The sequence below is a fragment of the Ascaphus truei genome, unplaced genomic scaffold (genome assembly GCF_040206685.1).
Source record: "Ascaphus truei isolate aAscTru1 unplaced genomic scaffold, aAscTru1.hap1 HAP1_SCAFFOLD_1055, whole genome shotgun sequence".
NCBI classification, from domain to species: domain Eukaryota; kingdom Metazoa; phylum Chordata; class Amphibia; order Anura; family Ascaphidae; genus Ascaphus; species Ascaphus truei.
The window spans coordinates 95,418-121,532 of NW_027453920.1; the positions used below are offsets into that span (position 1 = coordinate 95,418).

General features: G+C 41.3%; 1 protein-coding gene across 1 annotated transcript; it reads right to left on the reverse strand.

The window, feature by feature from the left end:
- Positions 1-23,576: 23,576 nt before the first annotated feature.
- Positions 23,577-25,295, reverse strand: LOC142475016 (uncharacterized). The gene is made up of 2 exons (XM_075581116.1): positions 24,966-25,295; positions 23,577-24,600 (listed from the first exon to the last, which is right to left on the reverse strand). Exons 1-2 carry the CDS (start codon positions 25,060-25,062, stop codon positions 23,585-23,587), a joined length of 1,113 nt encoding a protein of 370 aa, XP_075437231.1. The 5' UTR covers positions 25,063-25,295; the 3' UTR covers positions 23,577-23,584.
- Positions 25,296-26,115: the final 820 nt, after the last annotated feature.

A 26,115-nucleotide genomic window follows, 5' to 3' on the forward strand; every position in this document is an offset into this window, starting at 1 on the left:
GGTTAATGGGAGTCGTCCCCGTCCCCCCAGTATACGCCCAGAACCATGGACCCGGTACTTGTGGTTCGGACTGTCTCCAACCAGCCATAATGTTGTGAGAGTGAAATGATGTCTAAGTCCAGCTTTGGTACATTAGAAGCAACTCTGAAACTTAACCTAAGCATTTTTCGAAGCTACTTTTTTGCTAACTTCTTATAGGAAGGTCTAGGAGCTCTGAAAATAAACGTGCACGTCTTTCACTCTTCCCGAGGGACTTAGAAGAATTTTGTGATATTTTTTATTAAAATGGTGTATAAGGGTATATATATAAATATATTTTATGCACTGTATATGAGCTGGCGATTTCTAAGTCTGTAGTTCCGAGAGGGGGTAACCAGGCTCACTAATAAAGGTCAAGCCACTTGGCTGCCAGAATGCCCTGCTTCAGCACAGACCAGAAAGTCATTGTGATAAGCGTATCCCCGGTATAGTCAGGGGTTAATGGGAGTCGTCCCCGTCCCCCCAGTATACGCCCAGAACCATGGACCCGGTACTTGTGGTTCGGACTGTCTCCAACCAGCCATAATGTTGTGAGAGTGAAATGATGTCTAAGTCCAGCTTTGGTACATTAGAAGCAACTCTGAAACTTAACCTAAGCGTTTTTCGAAGCTACTTTTTTGCTAACTTCTTATAGGAAGGTCTAGGAGCTCTGAAAATAAACATGCACGTCTTTCACTCTTCCCGAGGGACTTAGAAGAATTTTGTGATATTTTTTATTAAAATGGTGTATAAGGGTATATATATAAATATATTTTATGCACTGTATATGAGTTGGCGATTTCTAAGTCTGTAGTTCCGAGAGGGGGTAACCAGGCTCACTAATAAAGGTCAAGCCACTTGGCTGCCAGAATGCCCTGCTTCAGCACAGACCAGAAAGGCATTGTGATAAGCGTATCCCCGGTATAGTCAGGGGTTAATGGGAGTCGTCCCCGTCCCCCCAGTATATGCCCAGAACCATGGACCCGGTACTTGTGGTTCGGACTGTCTCCAACCAGCCATAATGTTGTGAGAGTGAAATTATGTGTAAGTCCAGCTTTGGTACATTAGAAGCAACTCTGAAACTTAACCTAAGCGTTTTTCGAAGCTACTTTTTTGCTAACTTCTTATAGGAAGGTCTAGGAGCTCTGAAAATGAACGTGCGCGTCTTTCACTCTTCCCGAGGGACTTAGAAGAATTTTGTGATATTTTTGATTAAAATGGTGTATAAGGGTATATATATAAATATATTTTATGCACTGTATATGAGCTGGCGATTTCTAAGTCTGTAGTTCCGAGAGGGGGTAACCAGGCTCACTAATAAAGGTCAAGCCACTTGGCTGCCAGAATGCCCTGCTTCAGCACAGACCAGAAAGGCATTGTGATAAGCGTATCCCCGGTATAGTCAGGGGTTAATGGGAGTCGTCCCCGTCCCCCCAGTATACACCCAGAACCATGGACCCGGTACTTGTGGTTCGGACTGTCTCCAACCAGCCATAATGTTGTGAGAGTGAAATTATGTCTAAGTCCAGCTTTGGTACATTAGAAGCAACTCTGAAACTTAACCTAAGCATTTTTCGAAGCTACTTTTTTGCTAACTTCTTATAGGAAGGTCTAGGAGCTCTGAAAATAAACGTGCACGTCTTTCACTCTTCCCGAGGGACTTAGAAGAATTTTGTGATATTTTTTATTAAAATGGTGTATAAGGGTATATATATAAATATATTTTATGCACTGTATATGAGCTGGCGATTTCTAAGTCTGTAGTTCCGAGAGGGGGTAACCAGGCTCACTAATAAAGGTCAAGCCACTTGGCTGCCAGAATGCCCTGCTTCAGCACAGACCAGAAAGGCATTGTGATAAGCGTATCCCCGGTATAGTCAGGGGTTAATGGGAGTCGTCCCCGTCCCCCCAGTATACGACCAGAACCATGGACCCGGTACTTGTGGTTCGGACTGTCTCCAACCAGCCATAATGTTGTGAGAGTGAAATTATGTCTAAGTCCAGCTTTAGTACATTATAAGCAACTCTGAAACGTAACCTAAGCGTTTTTCGAAGCTACTTTTTTGCTAACTTCTTATAGGAAGGTCTAGGAGCTCTGAAAATGAACGTGCGCGTCTTTCACTCTTCCCGAGGGACTTAGAAGAATTTTGTGATATTTTTTATTAAAATGGTGTATAAGGGTATATATATAAATATATTTTATGCACTGTATATGAGCTGGCGATTTCTAAGTCTGTAGTTCCGAGAGGGGGTAACCAGGCTCACTAATAAAGGTCAAGCCACTTGGCTGCCAGAATGCCCTGCTTCAGCACAGACCAGAAAGTCATTGTGATAAGCGTATCCCCGGTATAGTCAGGGGTTAATGGGAGTCGTCCCCGTCCCCCCAGTATACGCCCAGAACCATGGACCCGGTACTTGTGGTTCGGACTGTCTCCAACCAGCCATAATGTTGTGAGAGTGAAATGATGTCTAAGTCCAGCTTTGGTACATTAGAAGCAACTCTGAAACTTAACCTAAGCGTTTTTCGAAGCTACTTTTTGGCTAACTTCTTATAGGAAGATCTAGGAGCTCTGAAAATGAACGTGCGCGTCTTTCACTCTTCCCGAGGGACTTAGAAGAATTTTGTGATATTTTTTATTAAAATGGTGTATAAGGGTATATATATAAATATATTTTATGCACTGTATATGAGTTGGCGATTTCTAAGTCTGTAGTTCCGAGAGGGGGTAACCAGGCTCACTAATAAAGGTCAAGCCACTTGGCTGCCAGAATGCCCTGCTTCAGCACAGACCAGAAAGGCATTGTGATAAGCGTATCCCCGGTATAGTCAGGGGTTAATGGGAGTCGTCCCCGTCCCCCCAGTATATGCCCAGAACCATGGACCCGGTACTTGTGGTTCGGACTGTCTCCAACCAGCCATAATGTTGTGAGAGTGAAATTATGTGTAAGTCCAGCTTTGGTACATTAGAAGCAACTCTGAAACTTAACCTAAGCGTTTTTCGAAGCTACTTTTTTGCTAACTTCTTATAGGAAGGTCTAGGAGCTCTGAAAATGAACGTGCGCGTCTTTCACTCTTCCCGAGGGACTTAGAAGAATTTTGTGATATTTTTGATTAAAATGGTGTATAAGGGTATATATATAAATATATTTTATGCACTGTATATGAGCTGGCGATTTCTAAGTCTGTGGTTCCGAGAGGGGGTAACCAGGCTCACTAATAAAGGTCAAGCCACTTGGCTGCCAGAATGCCCTGCTTCAGCACAGACCAGAAAGTCATTGTGATAAGCGTATCCCCGGTATAGTCAGGGGTTAATGGGAGTCGTCCCCGTCCCCCCCAGTATACGCCCAGAACCATGGACCCGGTACTTGTGGTTCGGACTGTCTCCAACCAACCATAATGTTGTGAGAGTGAAATGATGTCTAAGCCCAGCTTTGGTACTTTAGAAGCAACTCTGAAACTTAACCTAAGCATTTTTCGAAGTTACTTTTTTGCTAACTTCTTATAGGAAGGTCTAGGAGCTCTGAAAATAAACGTGCACGTCTTTCACTCTTCCCGAGGGACTTAGAAGAATTTTGTGATATTTTTTATTAAAATGGTGTATAAGGGTATATATATAAATATATTTTATGCACTGTATATGAGCTGGCGATTTCTAAGTCTGTAGTTCCGAGAGGGGGTAACCAGGCTCACTAATAAAGGTCAAGCCACTTGGCTGCCAGAATGCCCTGCTTCAGCACAGACCAGAAAGTCATTGTGATAAGCGTATCCCCGGTATAGTCAGGGGTTAATGGGAGTCGTCCCCGTCCCCCCCAGTATACGCCCAGAACCATGGACCCGGTACTTGTGGTTCGGACTGTCTCCAACCAACCATAATGTTGTGAGAGTGAAATGATGTCTAAGCCCAGCTTTGGTACTTTAGAAGCAACTCTGAAACTTAACCTAAGCATTTTTCGAAGCTACTTTTTTGCTAACTTCTTATAGGAAGGTCTAGGAGCTCTGAAAATAAACGTGCACGTCTTTCACTCTTCCCGAGGGACTTAGAAGAATTTTGTGATATTTTTTATTAAAATGGTGTATAAGGGTATATATATAAATATATTTTATGCACTGTATATGAGCTGGCGATTTCTAAGTCTGTAGTTCCGAGAGGGGGTAACCAGGCTCACTAATAAAGGTCAAGCCACTTGGCTGCCAGAATGCCCTGCTTCAGCACAGACCAGAAAGTCATTGTGATAAGCGTATCCCCGGTATAGTCAGGGGTTAATGGGAGTCGTCCCCGTCCCCCCAGTATACGCCCAGAACCATGGACCCGGTACTTGTGGTTCGGACTGTCTCCAACCAGCCATAATGTTGTGAGAGTGAAATGATGTCTAAGTCCAGCTTTGGTACATTAGAAGCAACTCTGAAACTTAACCTAAGCGTTTTTCGAAGCTACTTTTTGGCTAACTTCTTATAGGAAGATCTAGGAGCTCTGAAAATGAACGTGCGCGTCTTTCACTCTTCCCGAGGGACTTAGAAGAATTTTGTGATATTTTTTATTAAAATGGTGTATAAGGGTATATATATAAATATATTTTATGCACTGTATATGAGTTGGCGATTTCTAAGTCTGTAGTTCCGAGAGGGGGTAACCAGGCTCACTAATAAAGGTCAAGCCACTTGGCTGCCAGAATGCCCTGCTTCAGCACAGACCAGAAAGGCATTGTGATAAGCGTATCCCCGGTATAGTCAGGGGTTAATGGGAGTCGTCCCCGTCCCCCCAGTATATGCCCAGAACCATGGACCCGGTACTTGTGGTTCGGACTGTCTCCAACCAGCCATAATGTTGTGAGAGTGAAATTATGTGTAAGTCCAGCTTTGGTACATTAGAAGCAACTCTGAAACTTAACCTAAGCGTTTTTCGAAGCTACTTTTTTGCTAACTTCTTATAGGAAAGTCTAGGAGCTCTGAAAATGAACGTGCGCGTCTTTCACTCTTCCCGAGGGACTTAGAAGAATTTTGTGATATTTTTGATTAAAATGGTGTATAAGGGTATATATATAAATATATTTTATGCACTGTATATGAGCTGGCGATTTCTAAGTCTGTGGTTCCGAGAGGGGGTAACCAGGCTCACTAATAAAGGTCAAGCCACTTGGCTGCCAGAATGCCCTGCTTCAGCACAGACCAGAAAGTCATTGTGATAAGCGTATCCCCGGTATAGTCAGGGGTTAATGGGAGTCGTCCCCGTCCCCCCAGTATACGCCCAGAACCATGGACCCGGTACTTGTGGTTCGGACTGTCTCCAACCAACCATAATGTTGTGAGAGTGAAATTATGTCTAAGTCCAGCTTTGGTACATTAGAAGCAACTCTGAAACTTAACCTAAGCGTTTTTTGAAGCTACTTTTTGGCTACAGTAACTTCTTATAGGAAGGTCTAGGAGCTCTGAAAATGAACGTGCGCGTCTTTCACTCTTCCCGAGGGACTTAGAAGAATTTTGTGATATTTTTTATTAAAATGGTGTATAAGGGTATATATATAAATATATTTTATGCACTGTATATGAGCTGGCGATTTCTAAGTCTGTAGTTCCGAGAGGGGGTAACCAGGCTCACTAATAAAGGTCAAGCCACTTGGCTGCCAGAATGCCCTGCTTCAGCACAGACCAGAAAGGCATTGTGATAAGCGTATCCCCGGTATAGTCAGGGGTTAATGGGAGTCGTCCCCGTCCCCCCCAGTATACGCCCAGAACCATGGACCCGGTACTTGTGGTTCGGACTGTCTCCAACCAACCATAATGTTGTGAGAGTGAAATGATGTCTAAGCCCAGCTTTGGTACTTTAGAAGCAACTCTGAAACTTAACCTAAGCATTTTTCGAAGCTACTTTTTTGCTAACTTCTTATAGGAAGGTCTAGGAGCTCTGAAAATAAACGTGCACGTCTTTCACTCTTCCCGAGGGACTTAGAAGAATTTTGTGATATTTTTTATTAAAATGGTGTATAAGGGTATATATATAAATATATTTTATGCACTGTATATGAGCTGGCGATTTCTAAGTCTGTAGTTCCGAGAGGGGGTAACCAGGCTCACTAATAAAGGTCAAGCCACTTGGCTGCCAGAATGCCCTGCTTCAGCACAGACCAGAAAGGCATTGTGATAAGCGTATCCCCGGTATAGTCAGGGGTTAATGGGAGTCGTCCCCGTCCCCCCCAGTATACGCCCAGAACCATGGACCCGGTACTTGTGGTTCGGACTGTCTCCAACCAACCATAATGTTGTGAGAGTGAAATGATGTCTAAGCCCAGCTTTGGTACTTTAGAAGCAACTCTGAAACTTAACCTAAGCATTTTTCGAAGCTACTTTTTTGCTAACTTCTTATAGGAAGGTCTAGGAGCTCTGAAAATAAACGTGCACGTCTTTCACTCTTCCCGAGGGACTTAGAAGAATTTTGTGATATTTTTTATTAAAATGGTGTATAAGGGTATATATATAAATATATTTTATGCACTGTATATGAGCTGGCGATTTCTAAGTCTGTAGTTCCGAGAGGGGGTAACCAGGCTCACTAATAAAGGTCAAGCCACTTGGCTGCCAGAATGCCCTGCTTCAGCACAGACCAGAAAGTCATTGTGATAAGCGTATCCCCGGTATAGTCAGGGGTTAATGGGAGTCGTCCCCGTCCCCCCAGTATACGCCCAGAACCATGGACCCGGTACTTGTGGTTCGGACTGTCTCCAACCAGCCATAATGTTGTGAGAGTGAAATGATGTCTAAGTCCAGCTTTGGTACATTAGAAGCAACTCTGAAACTTAACCTAAGCGTTTTTCGAAGCTACTTTTTGGCTAACTTCTTATAGGAAGATCTAGGAGCTCTGAAAATGAACGTGCGCGTCTTTCACTCTTCCCGAGGGACTTAGAAGAATTTTGTGATATTTTTTATTAAAATGGTGTATAAGGGTATATATATAAATATATTTTATGCACTGTATATGAGCTGGCGATTTCTAAGTCTGTAGTTCCGAGAGGGGGTAACCAGGCTCACTAATAAAGGTCAAGCCACTTGGCTGCCAGAATGCCCTGCTTCAGCACAGACCAGAAAGGCATTGTGATAAGCGTATCCCCGGTATAGTCAGGGGTTAATGGGAGTCGTCCCCGTCCCCCCAGTATATGCCCAGAACCATGGACCCGGTACTTGTGGTTCGGACTGTCTCCAACCAGCCATAATGTTGTGAGAGTGAAATTATGTGTAAGTCCAGCTTTGGTACATTAGAAGCAACTCTGAAACTTAACCTAAGCGTTTTTCGAAGCTACTTTTTTGCTAACTTCTTATAGGAAGGTCTAGGAGCTCTGAAAATGAACGTGCGCGTCTTTCACTCTTCCCGAGGGACTTAGAAGAATTTTGTGATATTTTTTATTAAAATGGTGTACTGCACCGACACACTTTATTAGAGCAAATACCCAGTATGTACCTGGCAGATACCTGGAATGCGCCGCTCCTCACCTCTGACAAACCCCGTTGCGTTTGCCTTCCCAGCCTGGGTTCATGCCTGGCTGACGGGCGGCTGATCTGTTAAATGATAATGATTAGGATTTAATAGGCTGCAATGCTTCGCGTGTCTACCATATGGCATAAATTCATGAATTGTAATGCAGTATATATATATATATATACTGTGCAGTATTGCAGCCAGCGGGAATAAAATGCTTCAATCCCTGCTTGGAAAATACCTCAATGCACTCGGGCAGAAAACAGTCACAAACTTCAATACACCCGGGTATACCCGAATTCGTGGGACTAGCCGAGCTCGAATAAAGTGTGTCGCCAGTGTATAAGGGTATATATATAAATATATTTTATGCACTGTATATGAGCTGGCGATTTCTAAGTCTGTAGTTCCGAGAGGGGGTAACCAGGCTCACTAATAAAGGTCAAGCCACTTGGCTGCCAGAATGCCCTGCTTCAGCACAGACCAGAAAGGCATTGTGATAAGCGTATCCCCGGTATAGTCAGGGGTTAATGGGAGTCGTCCCCGTCCCCCCAGTATATGCCCAGAACCATGGACCCGGTACTTGTGGTTCGGACTGTCTCCAACCAGCCATAATGTTGTGAGAGTGAAATTATGTGTAAGTCCAGCTTTGGTACATTAGAAGCAACTCTGAAACTTAACCTAAGCGTTTTTCGAAGCTACTTTTTTGCTAACTTCTTATAGGAAGGTCTAGGAGCTCTGAAAATGAACGTGCGCGTCTTTCACTCTTCCCCAGGGACTTAGAAGAATTTTGTGATATTTTTTATTAAAATGGTGTATAAGGGTATATATATAAATATATTTTATGCACTGTATATGAGCTGGCGATTTCTAAGTCTGTAGTTCCGAGAGGGGGTAACCAGGCTCACTAATAAAGGTCAAGCCACTTGGCTGCCAGAATGCCCTGCTTCAGCACAGACCAGAAAGTCATTGTGATAAGCGTATCCCCGGTATAGTCAGGGGTTAATGGGAGTCGTCCCCGTCCCCCCAGTATACGCCCAGAACCATGGACCCGGTACTTGTGGTTCGGACTGTCTCCAACCAGCCATAATGTTGTGAGAGTGAAATTATGTCTAAGTCCAGCTTTGGTACATTAGAAGCAACTCTGAAACTTAACCTAAGCGTTTTTCGAAGCTACTTTTTTGCTAACTTCTTATAGGAAGGTCTAGGAGCTCTGAAAATGAACGTGCACGTCTTTCACTCTTCCCGAGGGACTTAGAAGAATTTTGTGATATTTTTTATTAAAATGGTGTATAAGGGTATATATATAAATATATTTTATGCACTGTATATGAGCTGGCGATTTCTAAGTCTGTAGTTCCGAGAGGGGGTAACCAGGCTCACTAATAAAGGTCAAGCCACTTGGCTGCCAGAATGCCCTGCTTCAGCACAGACCAGAAAGGCATTGTGATAAGCGTATCCCCGGTATAGTAAGGGGTTAATGGGAGTCGTCCCCGTCCCCCCAGTATACGCCCAGAACCAATGACCCGGTACTTGTGGTTCGGACTGTCTCCAACCAGCCATACTGTTGTGAGAGTGAAATTATGTCTAAGTCCAGCTTTGGTACATTATAGCAACTCTGAAACTTAACCTAAGCGTTTTTCGAAGCTACTTTTTTGCTAACTTCTTATAGGAAGGTCTAGGAGCTCTGAAAATGAACGTGCGCGTCTTTCACTCTTCCCGAGGGACTTAGAAGAATTTTGTGATATTTTTTATTAAAATGGTGTATAAGGGTATATATATAAATATATTTTATGCACTGTATATGAGCTGGCGATTTCTAAGTCTGTAGTTCCGAGAGGGGGTAACCAGGCTCACTAATAAAGGTCAAGCCACTTGGCTGCCAGAATGCCCTGCTTCAGCACAGACCAGAAAGTCATTGTGATAAGCGTATCCCCGGTATAGTCAGGGGTTAATGGGAGTCGTCCCCGTCCCCCCAGTATATGCCCAGAACCATGGACCCGGTACTTGTGGTTCGGACTGTCTCCAACCAGCCATAATGTTGTGAGAGTGAAATTATGTGTAAGTCCAGCTTTGGTACATTAGAAGCAACTCTGAAACTTAACCTAAGCGTTTTTCGAAGCTACTTTTTTGCTAACTTCTTATAGGAAGGTCTAGGAGCTCTGAAAATGAACGTGCGCGTCTTTCACTCTTCCCGAGGGACTTAGAAGAATTTTGTGATATTTTTGATTAAAATGGTGTATAAGGGTATATATATAAATATATTTTATGCACTGTATATGAGCTGGCGATTTCTAAGTCTGTGGTTCTGAGAGGGGGTAACCAGGCTCACTAATAAAGGTCAAGCCACTTGGCTGCCAGAATGCCCTGCTTCAGCACAGACCAGAAAGTCATTGTGATAAGCGTATCCCCGGTATAGTCAGGGGTTAATGGGAGTCGTCCCCGTCCCCCCCAGTATCCGCCCAGAACCATGGACCCGGTACTTGTGGTTCGGACTGTCTCCAACCAACCATAATGTTGTGAGAGTGAAATGATGTCTAAGCCCAGCTTTGGTACTTTAGAAGCAACTCTGAAACTTAACCTAAGCATTTTTCGAAGCTACTTTTTTGCTAACTTCTTATAGGAAGGTCTAGGAGCTCTGAAAATAAACGTGCACGTCTTTCACTCTTCCCGAGGGACTTAGAAGAATTTTGTGATATTTTTTATTAAAATGGTGTATAAGGGTATATATATAAATATATTTTATGCACTGTATATGAGCTGGCGATTTCTAAGTCTGTAGTTCCGAGAGGGGGTAACCAGGCTCACTAATAAAGGTCAAGCCACTTGGCTGCCAGAATGCCCTGCTTCAGCACAGACCAGAAAGTCATTGTGATAAGCGTATCTCCGGTATAGTCAGGGGTTAATGGGAGTCGTCCCCGTCCCCCACAGTATACGCCCAGAACCATGGACCCGGTACTTGTGGTTCGGACTGTCTCCAACCAACCATAATGTTGTGAGAGTGAAATGATGTCTAAGCCCAGCTTTGGTACTTTAGAAGCAACTCTGAAACTTAACCTAAGCATTTTTCGAAGCTACTTTTTTGCTAACTTCTTATAGGAAGGTCTAGGAGCTCTGAAAATAAACGTGCACGTCTTTCACTCTTCCCGAGGGACTTAGAAGAATTTTGTGATATTTTTTATTAAAATGGTGTATAAGGGTATATATATAAATATATTTTATGCACTGTATATGAGCTGGCGATTTCTAAGTCTGTAGTTCCGAGAGGGGGTAACCAGGCTCACTAATAAAGGTCAAGCCACTTGGCTGCCAGAATGCCCTGCTTCAGCACAGACCAGAAAGTCATTGTGATAAGCGTATCCCCGGTATAGTCAGGGGTTAATGGGAGTCGTCCCCGTCCCCCCAGTATACGCCCAGAACCATGGACCCGGTACTTGTGGTTCGGACTGTCTCCAACCAGCCATAATGTTGTGAGAGTGAAATGATGTCTAAGTCCAGCTTTGGTACATTAGAAGCAACTCTGAAACTTAACCTAAGCGTTTTTCGAAGCTACTTTTTGGCTAACTTCTTATAGGAAGATCTAGGAGCTCTGAAAATGAACGTGCGCGTCTTTCACTCTTCCCGAGGGACTTAGAAGAATTTTGTGATATTTTTTATTAAAATGGTGTATAAGGGTATATATATAAATATATTTTATGCACTGTATATGAGTTGGCGATTTCTAAGTCTGTAGTTCCGAGAGGGGGTAACCAGGCTCACTAATAAAGGTCAAGCCACTTGGCTGCCAGAATGCCCTGCTTCAGCACAGACCAGAAAGGCATTGTGATAAGCGTATCCCCGGTATAGTCAGGGGTTAATGGGAGTCGTCCCCGTCCCCCCAGTATATGCCCAGAACCATGGACCCGGTACTTGTGGTTCGGACTGTCTCCACCCTGCCATAATGTTGTGAGAGTGAAATTGTGTCTAAGTCCAGCTTTAGTACATTAGAAGCAACTCTGAAACTTAACCTAAGCGTTTTTCGAAGCTCCTTTTTTGCTAACTTCTTATAGGAAGGTCTAGGAGCTCTGAAAATGAACGTGCGCGTCTTTCACTCTTCCCGAGGGACTTAGAAGAATTTTGTGATATTTTTTATTAAAATGGTGTATAAGGGTATATATATAAATATATTTTATGCACTGTATATGAGCTGGCGATTTCTAAGTCTGTAGTTCCGAGAGGGGGTAACCAGGCTCACTAATAAAGGTCAAGCCACTTGGCTGCCAGAATGCCCTGCTTCAGCACAGACCAGAAAGTCATTGTGATAAGCGTATCCCCGGTATAGTCAGGGGTTAATGGGAGTCGTCCCCGTCCCCCCAGTATACGCCCAGAACCATGGACCCGGTACTTGTGGTTCGGACTGTCTCCAACCAGCCATAATGTTGTGAGAGTGAAATTATGTCTAAGTCCAGCTTTGGTACATTAGAAGCAACTCTGAAACTTAACCTAAGCGTTTTTCGAAGCTACTTTTTTGCTAACTTCTTATAGGAAGGTCTAGGAGCTCTGAAAATGAACGTGCACGTCTTTCACTCTTCCCGAGGGACTTAGAAGAATTTTGTGATATTTTTTATTAAAATGGTGTATAAGGGTATATATATAAATATATTTTATGCACTGTATATGAGCTGGCGATTTCTAAGTCTGTAGTTCCGAGAGGGGGTAACCAGGCTCACTAATAAAGGTCAAGCCACTTGGCTGCCAGAATGCCCTGCTTCAGCACAGACCAGAAAGGCATTGTGATAAGCGTATCCCCGGTATAGTAAGGGGTTAATGGGAGTCGTCCCCGTCCCCCCAGTATACGCCCAGAACCAATGACCCGGTACTTGTGGTTCGGACTGTCTCCAACCAGCCATACTGTTGTGAGAGTGAAATTATGTCTAAGTCCAGCTTTGGTACATTATAGCAACTCTGAAACTTAACCTAAGCGTTTTTCGACGCTACTTTTTTGCTAACTTCTTATAGGAAGGTCTAGGAGCTCTGAAAATGAACGTGCGCGTCTTTCACTCTTCCCGAGGGACTTAGAAGTATTTTGTGATATTTTTTATTAAAATGGTGTATAAGGGTATATATATATAAATATATTTTATGCACTGTATATGAGCTGGCGATTTCTAAGTCTGTAGTTCCGAGAGGGGGTAACCAGGCTCACTAATAAAGGTCAAGCCACTTGGCTGCCAGAATGCCCTGCTTCAGCACAGACCAGAAAGTCATTGTGATAAGCGTATCCCCGGTATAGTCAGGGGTTAATGGGAGTCGTCCCCGTCCCCCCAGTATACGCCCAGAACCATGGACCCGGTACTTGTGGTTCGGACTGTCTCCAACCAGCCATAATGTTGTGAGAGTGAAATTATGTCTAAGTCCAGCTTTGGTACATTAGAAGCAACTCTGAAACTTAACCTAAGCGTTTTTCGAAGCTACTTTTTTGCTAACTTCTTATATGAAGGTCTAGGAGCTCTGAAAATGAACGTGCACGTCTTTCACTCTTCCCGAGGGACTTAGAAGAATTTTGTGATATTTTTGATTAAAATGGTGTATAAGGGTATATATATAAATATATTTTATGCACTGTATATGAGCTGGCGATTTCTAAGTCTGTAGTTCCGAGAGGGGGTAACCAGGCTCACTAATAAAGGTCAAGCCACTTGGCTGCCAGAATGCCCTGCTTCAGCACAGACCAGAAAGTCATTGTGATAAGCGTATCCCCAGTATAGTCAGGGGTTAATGGGAGTCGTCCCCGTCCCCCCAGTATACGCCCAGAACCATGGACCCAGTACTTGTGGTTCGGACTGTCTCCAACCAGCCATAATGTTGTGAGAGTGAAATTATGTCTAAGTCCAGCTTTGGTACATTAGAAGCAACTCTGAAACTTAATCTAAGCGTTTTTCGAAGCTACTTTTTTGCTAACTTCTTATAGGAAGGTCTAGGAGCTCTAAAAATGAATGTGCGCGTCTTTCACTCTTCCCGAGGGACTTAGAAGAATTTTGTGATATTTTTTATTAAAATGGTGTATAAGGGTATATATATAAATATATTGTATGCACTGTATATGAGCTGGCGATTTCTAAGTCTGTGGTTCCGAGAGGGGGTAACCAGGCTCACTAATAAAGGTCAAGCCACTTGGCTGCCAGAATGCCCTGCTTCAGCACAGACCAGAAAGGCATTGTGATAAGCGTATCCCCGGTATAGTAAGGGGTTAATGGGAGTCGTCCCCGTCCCCCCAGTATACGCCCAGAACCAATGACCCGGTACTTGTGGTTCGGACTGTCTCCAACCAGCCATACTGTTGTGAGAGTGAAATTATGTCTAAGTCCAGCTTTGGTACATTATAGCAACTCTGAAACTTAACCTAAGCGTTTTTCGAAGCTACTTTTTTGCTAACTTCTTATAGGAAGGTCTAGGAGCTCTGAAAATGAACGTGCGCGTCTTTCACTCTTCCCGAGGGACTTAGAAGAATTTTGTGATATTTTTTATTAAAATGGTGTATAAGGGTATATATATAAATATATTTTATGCACTGTATATGAGCTGGCGATTTCTAAGTCTGTAGTTCCGAGAGGGGGTAACCAGGCTCACCAATAAAGGTCAAGCCACTTGGCTGCCAGAATGCCCTGCTTCAGCACAGACCAGAAAGGCATTGTGATAAGCGTATCCCCGGTATAGTCAGGGGTTAATGGGAGTCGTCCCCGTCCCCCCAGTATACGCCCAGAACCATGGACCCGGTACTTGTGGTTCGGACTGTCTCCAACCAGCCATAGGGCCTAATGCAGTAAGCGTTGATAAGGTATTTTTCGGCATTTTATAGCCAAAATTGGGTTTGAGATTCAGTAAGCGCCGATAAGTGCTTGATTTCGGCAGGTTTCGTAGCCGATAATTTTGTTATGGCCAATCGGCTGCCGATAAGCCTGTTTTCGCCACTGATCGCCACTTTTTTAAATCGGCTGGATTCAAGAAACAAAATCAGCTTATCGGGGCTGATCGGCACTACGAAATTGAGATGTTATGGCCAATTTCTCCCGCCAACTAAAGTTGGCAGTTTGGAGGGGAGAACGATCGCTAAGGCTGCCGGAACGGCACTTAGAAAAAAAAAATCTTCTGTACATCAATGGAGTCTATGGAGCGGTGACGTATAACAGTACAGTACTGTTTACGTTTCATTGCTCACAATACAAACGTCATTTGCATTACAGTGTGGGGGCATTCCCTGCATTGTGTCACAGCTAACGTGTATTATTTGCATAACATTGTACATTTACATGTTTTCAGCATTTGCGTGTCACATTACTCATCATGTGATGATGTGTCAAGGGAAAAAACTATACTCAACTCTTAAAGGAGAACCTCACATCATATCACACATTTTACTGAACTGAGCGACAATTCTTTACATGATGTTACACATGTCACACATGTCACACATACACCGTATATTCATGTTCCTTTACATTACACAATGCTTGTAATGTGTGACGCATTTTTAAACGTTCATGTACATCTTTATTCTCATGTTTACATCTAGTTTTGGTCCTCCCTATTTTCATGACGTCACTTATTGGACGCTCAATCACATTGCATGTTTACATTGTAACCGTTGCATTACAAGCACTTCAACCTAACTTCTACACACATGTACAGTAATTCATCATTGTGACACCTTGTAAACTCATTCTATAGCAACTATCCTCATTACAGAAATGCATGCATATGCACACGAAAATTCATTGTTGTCAACATGTGACAATAACATGGCTAATTACACATGTTACACCAAACTTTTCCCACGTCAATCTCAGCCTTTTTGTTTAATTACATGACTGACTGTTGCGTTCAGAAGTGTTACATGCATTGCACATTGCACATTACACTATTTATTTTCAAGCAATCTTTGTACAAAGCTTCACGTCACATCATTGGCAAATATCATCATTCCCTGCAGAATACACACAACAAATACTTCTAAGAACAACTGCACACAGCTTGCCACAGAAGTACTTTATTATGTTAATGTAACACCTTGCATTTTACTATGTCACCTGACATCATCACATACCTATTTAAAGGACGCCCATTACCTGCTCATTCACAGCTACTCATTTCAAAATGTTGCGATTGTTTAGGAGACGGAGGAACATTCTTTTCTATGACATGCTTGCTGATCAAGAGAATCATATAGGGCAAGGGAGGGACAGACCGAGGGACAGTGACAGGGACAGGCACGCGGATACGACAGGGACAGGGAGAGGGACAGGCCGAGGGACAGGAGATCAGAGGAGAAGACAGAGGAGACAACTTGTGCCTCGTCCGCGTGTGTACAGGGAGAGAACCCTGTTAGATGGGATGAGTGAGGAGGAGATAGTAAGTCGCTATCGTTTGAGTTCAGCAGCAATCTTATCTCTTTATTAGGAGATAAGGGGAGATTTAGATTTTTTCACAGCCAGAGGTCGTGCAGTCCCTGGGCTTGTTAAAATGCTGTGCTCATTACATTATCTTGCTTCCGCGTCATACCAGACAACTGTGGGCATAGTGGGCGGGGTCTCGCAATCTACATTCTCGCGGGCCTTGACCCAGTTTCTCTATGCACTCAATAGACGCGCTAGGAATTATATTCATTTTCCTACAGAGGCAACAGAGTGGCTGGAAGTCAGGACTGGCTTTTATAATATAGCAGGGATACCATCTGTGCTGGGTGCAATCGATTGCACACATGTTGCTTTGATTGCACCTAGTCAGAGTGAGCATGTGTACCGCAATCGTAAGCACTACCATTCACTCAATGTACAGGTGGTATGTGATGCCACGATGAGGATAATGCATGTGGTACCCAAATTCCCTGGTTCCAGTCACGATTCCTCTATCCTGAGGAACTCTTCAGTCTTCCATGCGTTCGAAGAGGGACATTTTGAATATGGTTGGCTGCTGGGTGAGTACACATTTACATGTTCTAACACAAAACACATTTTTCTTTAGGAATGTTGGCATTGTAGAATTTCATCACTAATGTCAGCTTATGTGTGCTCCATTCATTATAGGTGATTCAGGATACGGAATTAGGCCGTGGCTCTTGACTCCGGTGCTAAACCCTCAAACTGAAGCAGAGGAGAGGTACAATGCAGCCCATATATCTACAAGATCTGTTATAGAGAGGACATTTGGCCTACTCAAGACCAGATTTAGGTGTCTGGACAGAACTGGTGGTGCTCTTCTATACAAGCCTCAAAAAGTGTCTGATATTATCCTTGCCTGTTGCATTTTGCACAATGTTGCACTCAGGCACAATGTACAATCAGACCTAGCTGAGCCTTTGGTAGACGAGCATCCCACCCATGTAGCTGCTGAAAATGAACAAACAGCCAGTGGTGGCCAGACACGCCAGAATCTCATCAATTCATTTTTTTCTTGTAAGTAAAAACAGATATGTTCCTAGTACTACTTTTATAGTTTAATTATGTTATATTAACAATAATGTTTTTTTATATAACCTTCTGTTAGGACACAGATGAATATGGGTTGCACACCTTTCTTTTCTCTGCTGTGTGCACAAAGGGATGTGGCACCGGTATGTTATTGTTGCACAGGTTATATAATCCCTCTTCCATTGTACATTAGTTGTGTGTATGTGAATACAACTGGGGTAACAAAGCACTAATATTTTAGCATTGTGTTGTTCGTTATGCAAAGACAATACACATAGTATGCCCATAGTCATTCATTATTCTAGTATGCTTACATACAATGTTATTGGTGCAGTGTAACATGTACATCCAGATGATGTGTACACCAGGCTGCTTTACATGTTGAATGTCATTAAATATACATGGTGTTGCACATTGAACAGCAAATACACACTTTGCTGTGTTGCTTACGGTACTGAAGATGGCATGTCAATGTTTGCAATTTATATATTGTTCCATTGCATTATAGGTATATCTCCAGTATGACTGATCATGGTATGTATATTTGCTGACATCTGGCATAAGATGTGCCTACCACAATATTCGTATAAGTATTTGAAGTGAAAACCCAACATATTGGTTTAAAGAAAAATGTAACATACATGTACTTTCTGTATCATGTACATGCATGTAGCTACTATTGAGGTTTCATGTGCATTGTATTAGAAAATGATTACTCCCATTTCATCACATTTTATGTATGTTCCCTTATAAATTCCATTAATGTAATATAGATGTGTTTGGAGAAAAGGGGATAACTGTACTTATTTGTTTACTTACGGGAGATCATTCATCACGGATGCAATTGAGTGATCATAACACTCCATGCATGAATGCCTGTAATCACAACAATGCGTAGTACATCTTATATTTTGCAATGTAGGTGATTATTAATGCTAGAAATTAATAGGCAACATTAATTAAAATTTGACACATGTTTATGTATAAGTCACACGTGTGTGGATGTGACCTACATGTAACAAGTGGCAAAGTGTAAACAAAACGACAATTTTGTCCCAAATGTTACTGTAATGTAGCATTTATAATTTCCCACAATTAGAATGTTGGTAATATTTTTGGAATGTAATTCACGTCACTTCATCATTATCATGATGATAATTATCAAGTATTCTCTAAATATAAACGTCAATCACGTGCACATTAGCATAGGCACACTTTTTAACACAACTGTTTGTGTCTGTATCAATTTGTGTAGGATCCATGTATAACATCGACAAATGAGAACAGCAGGTTTATTATGGTAGCTTATAGCATCATATTCACTGTACTATTTATTTATATAATGTTTAATAAACACAGTAAACTATAGTTAGTTAGGTAAATGAAATATACACAGAAACGTACTTCATTACATGATGTTGATGTAATATTCAGAACATCATGCATTGGAGGGGACCACAACATCTAGCCAATAACATTATTTGCTACAGTCCCAAACCATTTTATCAACATACCCATGTAACAAGAGATTTTTATCAAGAAATGGCTAGTTGGTTGTAAGTGTCCTTTACATTGGGAGAAGGAGTGGCTCAGTGAGTAAAGACACACACTGGCACAGAGAGTTTGAAGCAGGGGAGTCTGGTTCAATTCCCGGTGTCGGCTCCCTGTGACCTTGGGCAAGTCACTTTATCTCCCTGTGCCTCAGGCGGCAAAAAATAAATTGTAAGTTCCACGGGCCAGGCACCTCAGCCTGAAAAATGTGTCTGTAAAGCGCTGCGTACAACTAGCAGCGCTATACATGAACATGCTCATATTATTATTATTATTATTGTTACATAGTTTCGACAGTCATACGTTCCATTACACAATAGAATACACAAATGTGTTAGCAGAGTGGGAATGGTTGTTATATATAAAACACACCATGCCATAAAATGTTAGTAGTAATTAAAGAACACTCAAGAAAAATTCATGAGGCACTGTTTTTCAACATCATTATGTTAATTAAGTGCTTATGCAATATAGGCATAAGGGTATCACATTTTTAATTGTTTGTTAATAAGCGCTGCAAGCAATATAAAATTAGTTCCATATGTAGTATAGTAGTCGGTGGCTCCTCCTCACAATCATCTCATATAAAGGTAGACTCTTCTGAAATCATACATTGATCCGATTGTATCTTCCCCGACATCTCTGAAATACAGCAAACACATGATGGTCAAAGATGGCACCTTACTAGATATGTATCCGTGACAACGCGTTACGCAGCTCTATATGATTGTGTAGATACACACGTCAGTCACTTATATGTTAGAAGTACAAGTGTACATCAGTATGTAATCTTTCATTAAAGTAGTAGCAGGCATAACTATGTATATGAAGTGAACGTTGCCTGTATACTGAAAAATGTGCACGCACATCTTAGTGTGCGCACGCACTTCACGCTTGGGTTGACTAACTGTTAGCGCATGCGCAAACCAATGCGTACGTTGTGCGTTCAATACATGTTGAAAATACCAGTAAACATAAAATCTTTATTTCAAATACAATGAAGACGAAACTACATTCGTTCTAAACGAGTACATCTGTATTCTTTTTAAACAGACGTGTTTGGACAGAAAGCACGGCCGATAACACAATGCGCAAATGCAATACGTGTGACGTCATGTTAAGCCAGCGTGAAACGCACGCTAACACTCCTCCCACTCAATTAACATTCGGCTAACGCCCCGTTTACGCCTACAAACACTGAGCCGCACGCATGACACACTGCAGTTACCGTTACTATAACAAAACAAGACAGCCAATAGGCTTTGAGGCGCGCACGTCGCTTGGGGGCAGGACTTACATCCGTAATCCTTTTTAAGGACGCCTTGGCCCATGACAAGGGTCCCACGTCATACGTGGTGGACCCGGTTTTTTATTTTGTAGATGTTGCATGATAACAAAACAGGTATGTGTTAGAGTTATGGTAAAATGTTGCTAATATGTTTAAAGGGATAGGAAAGTACGTATATTTATTCCGTCAGCAATGTGTACTACTCTTTCAGGTTCTACTATATTGTATTAGGAAACAATTTGTTTGTGATCACTACATGTTATGCAGTCTGCAATGTTACGCTGTATCCACGCATTGAAAGTGAAAATGGTGGTTACAAAAAAAAAAATTTAAAAGCAGAGTCAACGCATAACGATTGTTATATTTACCATTCTTCTAGAATTAACTTTTCGTCTGCCTGCAACTGGTCACTCCAGAAATGCAAGGCATTTTCATCCACGCTTGACCCAAACGCTGAATCCAGTATGACACACATCTCCTCCATGAAGCGCTCATAGGAATCGCCACTGCTTTCTTCAAACAATTGGTCCGGAGGTAGGTTCATTTCTTCGGGTACCCATTCCAATGCATTTTCAGCTGAAAGGCTTGGTACATAATCATAGTAGTTATGTTCTTGTACAATGTGGGTTTCAGGAATGGAGGGTGCAGATATTGCAGCAGGTATCGATTCACACGGAACAGTAGTAGCGGATCCATTGCTATTGGCATTAGGAATAAATATGCCATTAAGCACAATATGTGTGCCCTCTTTCACGGTGAAATGTTTTTCCTTGGCAATCTTCCAGAAACCATACCTGTCTTCTAGCTTATCCTGCACACGTTCAAAACAGTCATTAGTTGATAAAGTGAATCTTACTGAGGAATTAAAATTGCGCGCATGCCCACGTTCTTGGTAATAAGGATACTTGGCTTGAATCAAATCATAGATTTGATGTGTGTTCGCTTTGTGTCCGCAAGTGGACAAAATCGCTTCTGCTATCATGAATTTATACCCTCTGTGCGGATTCATATTCTTTACGAATTCATCAGCCATTGCAGATTAACACAAAAGATGTGTGCAGGTCTCTGTTCTTTGCTCATAAGAATGAAAGTGGTCAATGCCTAACAATTTGCTGTGTTTCCTTTTCAAGGTCAAAAAAAGTATCAACTTTTACTCCTTTTTTGAAGCACCAATTGGATATGTAGAATTAATTGGTTGAACGTTAGGGGTTTCTGATAGCCGTTTGTCTGACAAACATGTATCATTTTTTTATCTCGTTTCTCACAACATTCCTAGACTTTTAATTAAGTAACATTGTGGTTTCTTGAAAAATAAAATAGAGCACTGTGTGAAAATAGTGCTTACACAGCCATATAATGAAATACACACACCTGCAAAAGGAAAAAAAAAATTTCCGCATAAATTTCTGTGTGTATTTGAAAGTCTGGTTAACTCCATGTCTGCATCAGTTTAAGTACGTGTGTATATATATATATATAAATATATCTCTCTCATAAATATATATGTATATAAAGTGTATATTGTACTATATGTATATTGTGTATATATATATATATATATATATATATATATATATATATATATATATATATATATATATATATATATATACATGTAGAGGTATCAGTACCGTGTTAGCCGAGCTTCAATAATCAAAAAATAAATAGATGATACCGTTCTGTGGCTAACAAAATGCTTTTATTTGTGCGAGCTTTCGAGATACACTGATCTCTTCTTCCGGCGATGTTACAATGAATGAAGCAAGGATAACTTAAAAACAGTGTCTCTTGGAATGTTATCTGTGCTTGTCCTTCCCCCGTGTGGATGTGTTTTATGGCTAGAGGTGTCAAAGGGTAACTGAAAGCAAGTGAAGAAAGAGTGTGTATGTGTGTCAGTATGAATAAAAATGAATGGAGAGCCCACAGTATAAACAGTGCTCTACACAAGGTGTGTGTGGAGTGAGAGGGATATAAATGGTGTGGGCGGGACAAAACCATGCCAGGACCCAAGATGCAAAACCTGCGCAATGCTCTACACAGCGGACACAATACAAATACCACACAAGAATCGGGAATACAAAATCAGAGGAGGGTTCACCTGTTCCTCCAGCAATGTCGTGTACCTCATCATGTGCATGAAATGCCCAGGGGGCTGCTACTACATAGGTGAGACAGGACAGGGGCTAAACAAGAGAATGAACCTGCATCGCCATAGCATCACACGCGGAACAAGAGACAGTCCTGTTGGCGAACATTTCTCTGACTCTGGCCATAAGATGAACGATCTGAGGGTTGCCATACTCAAAGGTAATCTTAAAACCCCGAAGGAGAGACGGTTGCATGAATACAAATTTATGCAACTGTTCGGGACACTTAGCAGTGGCCTAAACAGAGATCGAAATTTTATGAGTCATTACTGACACTAGCAAACTCTCTTCCCATCAGCGCTAAAGGCCATGTCTGTACATACTGTGCTATATGTATGCACACACAGCTGTCTCTCACACATACTAATACTCCTTATTTTTCCATCCATATACACCAATAGGGACCACATAGTATCCACACACACTTTTAGTTGTGCTACAAACTCTCACATTTCCACACCCACCCACACCATTTATATCCCTCTCACTCCACACACACCTTGTGTAGAGCACTGTTTATACTGTGGGCTCTCCATTCATTTTTATTCATACTGACACACATACACACTCTTTCTTCACTTGCTTTCAGTTACCCTTTGACACCTCTAGCCATAAAACACATCCACATGGGGGAAGGACAAGCACAGATAACATTCCAAGAGACACTGTTTTTAAGTTATCCTTGCTTAATTCATTGTAACATTGCCGGAAGAAGAGATCAGTGTATCTCGAAAGCTCGCACAAATAAAAGCATTTCGTTAGCCACAGAACGGTATCATCTATTTATTTTTTGATTATATATATATATATATATATATATATATATATATATATATATATATATATATATATATATATATAAAATATGCAGGAGTACACACAACATATTGATGGCAGTAAGTAGGCCTTGTATGAAACCTATTTAAATGGTAATAAACATGAGTGAATTAAGTAATAAACATTTGTTTGAGCCCAATACTGTTAGAGGCTCACAGTTAGTATAGTTCTCAAACATTAGGCCTGTATTATAAAAATAGTGTCTTTTCACAAGGAAGCATGAAGTGTATTTTTTTTGTAAATACATATATACCAGTTTACATAGTACTATATATACATACACACACACACTGTGTGTGTGTGTGTGTGTGTGTGTGTGTACATATATCCATACATACTACATATTTATTAGTATACATTCAGAGATGTTCTTGAAACAAGAACACATAAATGATTAAAGGACAACATTACAATGGGCAAGCAAGGCCAAGGTAAGTAATATTTTACACATAATCCTGCTGTACACGGACAAGAAAGATGTTTGCAGTTAAATAGATGTGTGTTTTTAATTGCATGTGAATAATATGCACATGCAATGATTACATCAAGTAACACACCCAAATACAATGTTTTGCAGGTAAGTCAATGGCAGCTTCTCTAAACATAGCAACTGGCTCCTGCTGGACCATTACTGAACAGACGATTAATACATCAATATTTATAACACTATTCATTAATTAGGACTGTTAACATTTCCAAAACTTCACGTGTACAAGAACATACTTGAAAGTTTGGAAACAACACAGTCTTCAGCATACATACAATATTAATTAGATAATCTGAAGTCAACAAAACAAGGCCAAAGACATATTTAGTGAATTATAACATTTATTTTTTTTGTTCCTTTTGAGAGCGAGTAACAGGCCTGCTTGTTGTCTCTTGCATTTTCCTTTTTCGTTTTGCAACAACTTTAGCCACAACAGAGCCACTTTGAGTGGCCTCTGGCACTTCACGGGCAGGGCTTGTGGCCAGTGACTCAACTACAGGGCTTTTGGGCAGTGACTGTTCACCGACAGGGCTTTTGGGCAGTGACTGTTCACCGACAGGGCTTTTGGGCAGTGACTGTTCACCTACAGGGCTTTTGGGCAGTGACTCACCTACAGGGCTTTTGGGCAGTGACTCACCTACAGGGCTTTTGGGCAGTGACTGTTCACGGACAGGGCTTGTGCCCACTGACACATGTGAGCAAGTTGGTAGACACTGCACAAGTGATGGTTGGTCTGTTTCATGTGTGTCTTTTTTTGTTTGTGTCCAAAAACTGGTCAGTAGTAACTGCTTGTGCTGTTTTGTTTTTGTCGCCTCCTTTGTAGGTGTCAGCTGCTGATTTTGTACAGATGGCAGCGGTAGGATGTCGTCAGGAACCTGCACAGCAATGTCTGCTACTTGACCGGTAACATTCGGACCTGAGGAATGAAGATCAGATGCATGTGGTGAAAACTGACCAGCATCTAAGGATCCTGCCTGTGAGGTGTTGAAGTTGAATTGTGGTACATTAGTCATTCTCAAGTAATTTGCTTGGGTTTGCTGAACAACTAATGCTTCGAATGAGGTGTTGATTTTTTGCAACTGTTTAGGCACTTCAATGAAGACTCTGTGGAGATGTGCCAATTGTGATACTGTTTCTTCCTGCAGTGCAATCATCCTTTCCAGCACTGTCATCAGGTCAGAATGGCGACGATTTTCTGCTTCCACAATTTTTCCCTCAGAAGCTACAATTGCATCGTATGTGGTAGTTGATGGACGATTTGGCGGTAAAACAGTTTCAATTGGAACCTCTTCATGCTCACTTGATTGTATTTCTGTGTCAATGGCGGCATCATCATCATCATCCTCATCATCATGTTCTAAAAATAAATGTACACATTATTAAATGGCATGTTAATCTCTGCTGTGTTACTATGTAATTCTACTGTGTCATAAGTAACACCTAACATGTTTCCATACGTTTTATAACCTCACATTAAAAACTACCTTGACTTACGAATAATGTTTGGACTCAGTATGAAATATGAATGAATGAAAACTTGCTCTAAACTCAGAAGTCCTACATGATAGTTAACATCACTAACACAATACATGTTGCCTTACACTTACTTTTCACTGACACTAAGTAATCCTATTTAAAGAAGATGTGCAAAACAAATAATGAACATGACAACATAACATATAGAAGTGCACATATTATATGGCCACCAACTGATACACTCACCTTCTAGGTGTGTTGAGCTGCATGACCCAGGTGAAGACACTTGTTCCATCTCAGGTGACACATGTCCTCCAGGGGCAACTATATATAACAATAACATTAGTTTTACATTTACATGTGTAAATATTGAACAAACACTTATTGTATGTTCTGTATTTATGAGTACCTAACAGCATCAGTTCCTTAACAGAAAATGTGTGTGTGAAAGTGAACATAAATAGTTGTAATAACAATGTACATGCCTGTGTACTTAGAACTTTTGAGTTCCCTAACATACAACATACTATGTTTCTGCAGTAATGCGTGAGGATAAATAGATTACATTTGTACATAAAAATCATATGTTGTGTGTCATATCAGTATCATAATGTACATAACTATCATGAGATGAACATTCACAATGGTTATCATGAAGGTGGTCATATTGCAAAAAGTTTTGTTTTTGGTACAGGATATGTGTGGTACATTAATAGAAGATGTGGCACACCTGAATGTGGCTGTCACTCAACAAGACAACACATGCAGTGTGTGATAATGTGTCGTTGATAGTAGTTCAACTATAGATATGAGTGAACTAATGTGTGACGTACGGTTTGATAACTAATGAGTTGTTGGGGCATTTAGTAGCTAGAGTTAAGCTTTCAAATGAGTGTGATTAACTTCAGTTGTGCTAGTCAGGTTGTAAGAACGGTATTCCCTTCCCCAAAAAGCCTAATCAGCCAGACCTTTCAATTACTTCAAACAGGTGAAAATTGTGTGAACTAAGTTGACTCTAAGATGAGCCTGTAATTTGTGTGTGTGCTGAACCCCACCCCTCTGTTGAAGTGTATGCTGTGATGAGATATTAATTGCAGCTGCTTTAACACAATGGTAGAGGAGCTAAATAGTCGTCTGCAGTGTTTAAGTTATGACACAATGACATAACATATGCTACGTGTGCCTCATTATGCTGTCTGTATATGACATAAAGCAAAATGGACCTTTTCATAAACAACTATAGATGTGTTGGTGCAAGTGATGTTTGTAGGCCGTTGCATGCAATATATTTGATGCATGTTTAAAATAGGCAGTAATGTCGTGGTTTGTAGGAGTAAAATAAATAAAATACACAATAATATTATACATATTTATGTTCTGTACCTGTAGCTAGTAA

Coding starts and splice junctions, on each gene's coding strand:
- LOC142475016 (XM_075581116.1), bottom strand. CDS start 25,062: ATGTTATTGTTATATATAGTTGCCCCTGGAGGACATGTGTCACCTGAG. Junction 24,601..24,965: donor CAGCTCAACACACCTAGAAG/GTGAGTGTATCA, acceptor ATTTATTTTTAG/AACATGATGATGAGGATGAT.